Source organism: Cygnus olor, chromosome 25 (assembly GCF_009769625.2).
Source record: "Cygnus olor isolate bCygOlo1 chromosome 25, bCygOlo1.pri.v2, whole genome shotgun sequence".
NCBI lineage: Eukaryota > Metazoa > Chordata > Aves > Anseriformes > Anatidae > Cygnus > Cygnus olor.
In genome coordinates, this window is record NC_049193.1 from 5,830,316 (window position 1) to 5,840,120 (window position 9,805).

At 47.9% G+C, this 9,805-nt stretch overlaps 1 protein-coding gene across 8 annotated transcripts in view; it reads left to right on the forward strand.

Moving 5' to 3' along the window:
* The window catches only part of GPATCH8 (G-patch domain containing 8), a 56,091-nt gene extending 46,626 nt beyond the window's left edge, over positions 1-9,465 (forward strand). For all 8 annotated transcript variants that reach the window (XM_040537154.1, XM_040537159.1, XM_040537158.1 and 5 more), the window contains 2 exons: positions 2,713-2,843; positions 3,205-9,465. In XM_040537154.1, the coding sequence (XP_040393088.1) occupies positions 2,713-2,843; positions 3,205-7,054 (3,981 nt within the window). In that variant the 3' untranslated portion in view covers positions 7,055-9,465. The remainder of the gene's footprint in view (positions 1-2,712; positions 2,844-3,204) is intronic.
* The last annotated feature ends 340 nt before the right edge of the window (positions 9,466-9,805 follow it).

Sequence of the window (9,805 nt, forward strand, 5' to 3'; positions counted from 1 at the left end):
CAGCCAGGTTTGCCGGAATTTGGCTCCTTGCAAACTTTGTTTCTGCTTTAGAAATGATTTCTCGTGAAAGATCCACCGCTCGAGGTCAGCCAAGAATATGCAGCCTAGCGGAGCTCGGCATCTTACACGTTGCAGTCCCAAGGAGGTGGCGTGGTGTGGTCACAGAGATTTTGTATCCTGAAGTTCCCCAGCAAGACCCTTCTTCCTTGTGGCCCCTGTGCTACACAAAGAAACTCAGTCTTGAGATCCCATATTCCTTTGGAAACTCGGCTTGCTAAAACCAGACCAACTTTTTGTTCAAGCTGGGAGTAATAAATTCTCAGTGCTCTGGAAAGCATGGCTAGTCATTATCCTCAGTCGCATGTGTCAGTCAGCACAGCTAGTTGTTGCCACATGTTGCATATTTTGGAGCTGCAGTGCATCTGGAGTTCACTTGCTTCATCACTTCTGATTTACAAGTGTTGCACAGTAAGAGGGTGGGAGGCTTGGGCCGGCAGAGGCACACAAAGGTCAGCAAGCAAGGAAATGGGCATTTAATTCTGCTTCCATTTCAGTCATCTGTTGGAATGAAGGCAGGACTGCACTGTGGGCAGCTGCATCATTATCCGTGGACTTGGAGCCTGTTTTGGTTCGCGGGGAGATGCTTAAGGCTGTGTCTGGGGGCTGGAAGTGTGTTTGAGTGCTCTGTTGCACCTTCCTCTTTAAAGCGAAAGGTCACAGTTCATTTCTATTGGAAATAGCTGGGTTGTGTTTTTTCCAAATGGAAGAGTGATCCAGAGACTTGGCATCAGACCCCAGTTAAATAGTTCTGTCAGCTGTCGGTGATTCTAACTTCCTGGAGCATTTTAGATATGCTTTTTAAATTGGCATGAAAAAGCTGATAGCATTGCTTAGTATGTTATTTTTTTCTCCCTCTGGAAAGAAATTTCCTATTCAACGCTTAACATACACCACAAAATCCTTGAGCCCTTTACTTGTCCTGGTGAAAGTAGCTGCGTTGCTCCAGGTGGGATCTTTGCTGTGTGTGTGTGTGTGTGCGTGCATTCCCTCCTCTTGCTCCAGACTCCCCAAAATCAGCCCTGTAGCTTCGCTAGCTCAGCTCCTGCTCCATAGAGTAGCTGGCAGACGCACTGAGAGCTGTGTAGTAATGCTTGCTTCGTATTTTTTTCTCTTCCACTCTTGTTATATTTTTACTTTCTTTTCTTCTTTATGATGTGACATTTTCAGCTGATGTATTGAAAGCAAACCCTTCTAATTTTGGAGTCCAGATCACAAGAGTGAGTTTCTTTCTACTAGTGTCTATAGCTGTATTTTTTGTGTGTCCTCCCCTCTGATTTTGGTAAAGCCCAACCACATTTAGTAAATATGACTAGGTAAGAGAATTCTCTGTCTTGTAAAATCTTCCCCTTTTTCACAAAGCAATGTTCTCTTTACATTGGGCCAATTAAATTTCTTCAATTTGCTCTTTGGGTTAGTTTTCAGATCTACTCTTTTGTGTGTACCAGTATGTGACTTTGCTCCATTAAAGGGGCAGAGTCAGCAAGCCAGAAGATATATTCAGAATTCACCAGTGGTTCGCATGTCTTACATGATGATTTTTCTGAAGCGACTACTGCTTTGAGTGCCATTAGTCTTTCAGGCCCTTCATGAAATGCCTGAAAATCACGGATCTTCTTCAAAAGCTGGATATGTGATGGCTTCTGAAATTGGGCCTCTTGAAAGAGTTTCAAATTGTGCATCAAAGCAAAAAGATAAAGGTATTTGAATCCCTTAGGATGGTATAGGTCTTTCTTTGCAGCTTTCTTTAACTTCTGTATAGCACTCTAAAAAATGGCTTTTATGAATTTTCACATGTATTCAAAAGAAAAAACAGCAGCCCCTTTTCCTAGAGCTTTAAGACAAGGACCTTCAAAATTTTTCCAAAGACTATGATGTTCATTTGCTGTTAGAGTTGTATATCTAGAAATGCTCAGTGACATGATGATGTTTGAAATTCCTTGGGTTTAGGTTTGCTTCCTGATATGATAAGGTTTCTGGGGAACTTAGCGTTTCTGCCCTCAAAAGTATTAAACCCAAAAAGACCTCACTGCATTCTAGAGTGTTTTGTTTCTTGAGAGGCTGTCTCAGAGCTGCTGTCAGGAAAGCAAGTAACTGTTTGTGGTGTATGTTGTATTATTTATTTGCTTACTGGAATCATTTGCATGGGATTTTTGGCACCTTCTCCAATGTAATTTGTACATTGCTTTTGTAAGATATAATACCCAGGTAACTCTTGCACTAGCTAATCCCTTTCTGTTCTCTCGCCTATGCTATTAAGACTTCTGTCATGCACTGTTTGTGATGTACATTTGCACCCTGCAAGAGCAGCAGTGTAAACAGTCTTCTTTTTCCCTTCCAGAATTTGCTTGTTGCTTTGAAATCAGCTTTACTGTACATGCTAAAGAAAACCAGTAGCGTTGACTGGAAATGCATACAGACTCGAAGTCAGAGTCAAAAGTGTTCAACAGTTGTCTTTCCATTTAGCTGCTGGGAGGAAGGCAGCATGCTCCATTTGTTTTGTTGAGCCAAGATGCTGCTACTCCATCCTAGCTCAATAAATGTTACTGGGGAGGGGCTTCACAGCATACTGCCCAGGGCTACAGCAGAGAGACTCTTTGGGACACTTACCACAACCACGTTTATCTAATCCGTCCCCGCTTTCTTTTGCCTCAGAGGTTGAAAGATCTCAAGCAAAGGGAATTTGCTCGCAACGTCTCCTCGAGATCGCGTAAAGATGAAAGGAAGCAGGAGAAAGCCCTCCGACGTCTTCATGAACTGGCTGAACAGAGAAGGCAGCCTGAATGGTGAGCACGGGGGATCCCTGAGCACCCCTGGAGCATGTGAGCAGGAGTGCTGCTTGGGACTGCTTGAATTTTGAGGGAAAAGCTTCATGCTTAAGTTTGGCCTCATGCTGTGTTTTGTAGAAGAGGATTCACTGAACCGGTATTCCAGAGCATTCCCAAATTGCTTTATCCAGCAATAATTTTCTTTCATTATTTGATAATGCTAAAAATTTCAAACGGGTGTATAATGCTATTTTAATGCATATCTGTGGATACAAGAGTACTTGAAATGGGTAAAAGATTTTAGATGAGGCATGAAACTGACTGCAGAGGTATACAAATGGCCATCAGCTGTTTTCTCTGTCTTACCTTGTCCATACAGTGCTCCTGGAAGCGGACCCATGTTCAGAACCACCACCGTGGCTGTGGATGAGGAAGGTGGAGATGATGACGATTCTGCAGCCAACAGCGGTTCTTTTGTCCAGACAATGTCTGGCCAAGCTTCAGAGATGACAATGGACAGAGGTTTCCTTAACACCGGACAAGTTGGTGGCACCCTTATGCCAGGCCAAATGCCCCTCCAGTCAGCACAAGCAATCAGTTTTGGCATTAAGAGCGCTTTGGGAACTCCACTGCAAAAGATAGGTGTGTCATTTTCATTTGCCAAGAAGACTCCGGTGAAGCTTGAGACCATCGCTTCTGTTTTCAAGGACCACGTGGAAGAATCGAGTTCTGCAGATGGAGGAAAAGCTGATGAGAGAGGGTCCTCAGATGCAGGAAGTCTGCAGAAGTCTGGTGAGGGTGAAAGCACAAATAATTCTGATGGCAAGACGGAGGAAGATGACCAGCATGACAAAGATAGCGGCTCTCTGGCCACTACGTTATCTAAACTAAAAAAGATGAGACGAGAAGATGGACCAATGGCAGTTGAACCAGAATACTATCATTATATTCCCCCAGCCCACTGTAAAGTAAAGCCTAATTTTCAATTCCTGCTTTTCATGAAGTCTACAGAACAAATGGAAGCTGAAAATGTGAATAAAAAAAACACACATGAAGTCAAAAAGGGTAATTCTCCAAAACCCAAACCCGGCAAGCATGCAGAGAAGGCTGCTGAGAGCACAGTGCAGCAGAAGGAACAGAGTACTACTGAAACTACTGCTCAGCAGAGCAAAACGGAGCTAAAAGAAGTCCCAGAAAATGCAAGTATGCAGGAGGGCAAGCATCTTACAGAGAGCAACCTCCCAGAGCCAGACACTACTAAGGAAGTCACTCAGCCTGTCCCAAGCAGTAAAGATGGCACTGAAGGACCAAAACATCCAACAGGACCTTTTTTTCCAGTTCTGAGTAAAGATGAGAGCACTACTCTCCAGTGGCCTTCAGAGCTGCTCATATTTACCAAAGCAGAACCTTCTGTTTCATACAGTTGTAATCCCCTGTATTTTGATTTCAAGCTGTCTCGCAACAAAGATGCTAAAGGAAAAGGGACAGAGAAATCCAAGGATCCAGGAGGCCTTTGTAAAGAAAATGTTCAGACTCCAGAATCTAGAGAGATGAGCAAACCCAAGGAGGTAGAAAGCATAGCTAACAGTTCTGCTGGGAAAATGGAAAGTAAATCTCTGTCTGCCTGTGGCTCCCAGAGCAAGCAGGAGTCTAACTTGGCAAACATGAGTAAGGTAGAGGGAGATGACAGTAGTAAAAATGTAACTGGTAAGAATAAATCTGGAAAATCCCATAAACATAAAAAGAAAAAGAAGCACAAAAAGTCCAGCAAACACAAACGTAAACACAAGGAAGAACCTGACGAGAAGAGCCGAAAAACTGACCTGGGGGAAGAGAAACCCAAGAAACGGAAAAAACACAGACACAAAAAACTCAAATCTTCTCTTTCTACTGAATCAGAACGGGCACTGAAAACTGAACTGTCTGAAGACTGTAGCCACTTCCAGAAGAAAAAGCGGTGCTCTCAGGAGTTGCAGAGGAAGTCTCTGTCTGCTGAAGAGGGAAGTAGCTGTAAGAAAGAGGACAGTGGTAACTCCTGCCAAGAGCATGGCAGCAAGAAACACAAGGCTGACCTGCAGCAGCTGCCGGCTGCCAGGAGGCGGTGTGCTGGCCCCTCTCTGGGCAGGTCTGGCCACAGGAGCCGGCAGAGCAGCGGGGATTACGACAGCGACGAGGGCTCCCACAGGAAGCACTCCCGGCAGAAATCTCCCTCGCAGTACAGCGATGACTACGACTCCGGCAGCGACCACTCCAGGAGCCGCTCCAGGTCAGGGCGGAGGCACTCATCTCGACGGTCCTACTCTACCAGTTCCGATGCTTCTTCAGATCAGAGCAGGTACAGCCGCCGGAGGAGTTACTCGGATGACAGCTACAGTGACTACAGCGACCGGTCGAGGTGCCACTCAAAGAGGTCCCACGACTCGGAGGATGACTCTGACTACAACAGCTCAAATCACAGATCAAAGCGGCGCAAGTACTCCTCTTCCGAAGACGACTACAGCTCGAGTCGGAGCAGGTCAAGGAGTCGAAGCAGGAGCCGAACCCACCCTCGAGGAAGGTCAAGAACACGGAGTCGGGGCAGGACACGAAGCAGCAGCTGTAGCCGCAGTCGAAGCAAGAGGAGAAGCCGAAGCGTGACAGGTCGCAGCTGGAAACGAAGTCGCAGCTACAGCCGGGATCGCAGCCGCAGTACGAGAAGCCACTCGCAGAGGTCGCTCTCGCGAAAGGGCTCTCGAGGCCATGAGAGCCCTGAAGAGAGGCGGTCAGGGAGAAGAGACTTCATCAGGTCCAAAATCTATCGCTCGCAGTCTCCTCACTACTTCCGAACAAGCAGAAATGAAGGAGCTTTGAAGAAGGAGGACGGCAAAGGCGAGGATCTCAAAGGGTCTGGCTCTCTCTCCCAGAACAGCAGCAGCAGCTCTGGCACTGGGAGGGCCTCAGAAGGTGACTGCAGTCCAGAAGAGAGAAACTCCGTGACTGCAAAACTTCTCCTGGAAAAGATCCAGTCCAGGAAGGTTGAGAAGAAGCCCTGTGTTACTGATGAAATGCTAGCAGGGGCAAACAAGGTGGGCATAAAGCTCAAAGACCCTCCACAGGGCTACTTTGGCCCCAAGCTTCCTCCTTCATTAGGCAACAAACCAGTTCTCCCTTTAATTGGGAAATTGCCAACCATCCGAAAACCAAATGCAAAAAGATACGAAGAGTCTGGCTTAGAGAGGGGCGAAGAGCAAGAGCTATCGGACTCTGAGGATGCTTCCCAAGGCATGGAGGAGACTCAGTTGGCCGGCCAGTCTCTCCTGGAAGAAGTGGTAATGGTTATGCAGGACAAACCTCTGGATGAGCAGAAACGCGACGAACCTGCTGTGGAGATGCCGTCCGTTCCCCTCGAAGCACCAGCGCTGCCCGAGTGCTTTAGTTCTGGGGACCTGGTCATGCAGCACAACTTCCTCTCGGACCCAAGCGATGGTGACGCCTTGGAACCCATGGATGGGGGCAGCCAGCCCGTCCCTGTGGAAGCCGGTATGATGCCCTTGGTCCCTGATGTGGAGCATTTTCCTGGCTATGTGCCTCAGAGCGGGGAGCCGAGCATCGAAGGAGACCGAGAAGGGGGAGAAGACTCCTCTCTGGCACCACTCGAGAGCCAGCCCATCACTTTTACACCCGAAGAGATGGAGAAGTACAGCAAACTACAGCAGGCTGCTCAGCAGCACATCCAGCAGCAGCTCCTCGCAAAGCAGGTCAAGGCCTTTCCTGCCTCCACTGCGCTGGCGCCAGCAGCGCCTGCCCTGCAGCCCATCCACATCCAGCAGCCGGCGGCGGCATCCGCGACCTCCATCACCACCGTGCAGCACGCCATCCTGCAGCACCACGCCGCCGCGGCAGCCGCCGCCATCGGCATCCACCCCCACCCCCATCCCCAGCCTCTTGCTCAGGTTCATCATATACCCCAGCCCCACTTGACGCCCATCTCGTTATCCCACCTGACCCACTCGATTATTCCGGGACACCCCGCTACGTTTCTAGCCAGCCACCCCATCCACATCATTCCGGCATCAGCCATCCATCCGGGCCCCTTTACTTTTCACCCGGTTCCTCATGCTCTTTACCCGACCCTTCTTGCCCCAAGACCCGCTGCTGCTGCGGCCGCTACAGCGTTACATCTTCACCCCTTGCTGCACCCCATCTTCTCAGGTCAGGACTTGCAGCACCCCCCGAGTCATGGCACATGAAGGACGAGCGAAGTAACCTTGGAGGAAGGAGAATATTTTGCATTTTGGGAAGGGGTTGAAGCTGATCTAGCTGGCAGGTGAGGCCTGAGAATTTCCTTTCACTCTTTAGCAGCCAAAGAAGCCAGGCGTGGCCGGAGGGCTGGGTAGCGGCGGGCGGCAGGTCAGTCCGCAAGCATTGTATGCAGCCACTGCCAGGGGCTGTCGCGGCCCTGCCGCCACCGTGTTCATAGCAGCGCTGTGCCGGAGGAGTCTTCTCGAGCGCGGACAGGCGAGGCACTCGGAAAGGCTTTTTTCCCTGGATTCTTACACTTAGTCATCCTCCTGCCGCTGTGTATATGATAAGTGATATTTCGTGCACACTAATAGGTCTCTAAAATCCTTTTAATGAGGTCATCTAATTAAAATAGTCAGCATGATTGAATCCTGCTTGTAATCAGCGATGAAACACTCAGTAACTGACAGCTGTAGATCCTGGCAAGGAGACTGATGGAAGGGCAGCGCCCCTCTTGTTTTGTCTGGGCCAGTACCAGTTCTCAGGCATTGCAGGAGATTTCCTGGCATCCTACTGCTGTGTACTTAGGTTTCATTTTTTTTAGTGTAAGCAGCAAAGGTGGAAATAAGATCTAATTTTGAAGCAGAAGCGAACGGAGGAGCTGCGTGTGTGCTCCGAGCTCTGACCCTTCTCCATCCTGCATTAACATTCTCCTGTGTGAGGACTGCACCTTGACACCTTCTGTACATTGTGAACTGGAGAGAGGTTCTCAGATTGGTAGTTTGTGATTTCAATCTAGGCTTTGACCACTCTTCTCCTGAGAAAGAAAGGAAAAAATAATCTGCTCTGACTTCCATCTTTAGAGGTGTTGCAAAAGAGGCTCTCAGCTGAGAGAGAAGAAAAATCCCTTTAGGAATTGAAGCAATACAGAGGACTGGGGAGAGTGATGGGAGTATGTAAAGTGTACTCTTTCCTCTGTAATACTGATGGTTTCCTTATTAATTTATAGGATTTTTTTTAATGTAAAGAATTGCACTGAACTCTGTAAACAAAGATGCTGCTTTTTGTAGCTCATATAAAAAGGTTACATTTGTAGTATACCGCAATAATATTTTTTACAGCCAGTTCTTTTAGTGGTACTTGTTCTGGTGGCTTTTGTGTAAATATGTTTGCCGTAGGTGAAATAAGACACTTGTAAAGGTTCAACTTTATAGTTTCAGCTAGATGCAAAATGAACTAAGCATGTATATTTTATCAAGCTCATGTATTTTTGAAGTTTTTATGTACCATAAGATGTAAAAAAAAAAAAAAAAAGAAAAAAAAATCCACCTTCATTTAGCGTTTTGCAGAAGAAAAACGTGCGACTCGGAATACATGAGGTGCGTGGATGACACCGGTGACTCTAACAGCTAATGAACAGCACCGCGTGGAAGGTGCTGGCTTTGGGAACGGTGTACTCGGGGAAGCAGCGGGGGCTTGCTGCATGCTCCTGGTCTTTACTAAGCAGCTACTTATAGGAATTGACACTGGAGGCTGTCTCAGGAGTGTCAGGAATTTGGGTTGTCTCCCACAGAGTGCAGAATTCCTTCCCCCCCCCCCCCCCCTTTCTTACCCCCCAGGTTTGTACCAGGTGTGCAATCCATACCATCTTCTGCTGACAGAAGAACCTTTCAACCACCACTGTTCGCCACTGTACGCACAGGGCCAGGTGCTTTGGTTTGTAACTAATCTGTTGTGCCCACACCTCTCTGGTGGGGTATGAGGGATTTCTGTTCCTTCCTGCATCCTTCCCTGGCGCTGGGTAATGCCAACCACGGGGGCTCTGAGGCCAACTCAAAGAGCTGCTGGCCCCGGGACCTGGGTTGGGTATTTTGGGTTCGGGTTCTCCTGCTGTTAGTGCAGGTTTGGGGCACGCCTGTGAACCGGTTCCACTTCCAGGCCGTGCCCCCATGGTTGGTTTTGGTGGCCCGGTTTTGGAGCAGGCGGCAGCAGCTGCTGCTCCTTCCCTCCCTCCTCTCCAGAAACACAGAACTGAGACCCAGGAGCAGACTGAAAGGATCGAAAACTCTGAGCTTCCTCGTTATTTGAACAAGAGCCTTTGCGTTTGGACAGGTCGGACTGAATCACAACGGTCAGAAAAGGGACTCAATTTCTCTGTAAATAATTAACAGAATACAGTATTAATGTTTCAGTGCTGAGCTTCATTAGCTTCTAGATTCAATATGCGTGTTCTGGCACCCTTCACACTGCAGTCAGGGTTTTTTTTTTTTTTTTTTGACTTCCGGAATAGTGCTAAAAATAATTAACCTATCATTACTTAACGAGCATAAACAGACTGTATTTAACTTTGTCACATAAGATATATATAAATATATATATATGCTGTAAAATGAGGGGAAAAAAACCTTTCTAATAAACCAATGATTTGTGGAAAAACGTGTGAAATGTCTTGAAGCTGCTGCTCACAGTGTAGCACAGGGCTGTTGTTCTTGTGAAATGCCAGCGTTAGGTGCTTGCTTCATCTTCCCCTGGAGCAAAGCTCCTGCCGCTGGGACACCGTGGGCAGGGTATGTTGAGCCTGGCTGCAAGCGTGTGCTCCTGCTGTGCTTGGGGTCTGCCTGCCTAGCGCTGCTCCAAGGATGTCATTTTGGATTGGAGCCCCCAACCCCCCAAGTGCTCCACGCTCCCCTTCTGCTGTGAGCCACCCACCTGCTCCCAACGGGGCAGGGATGGGATCGGGGTTGTGCTTTTAGGGCTGG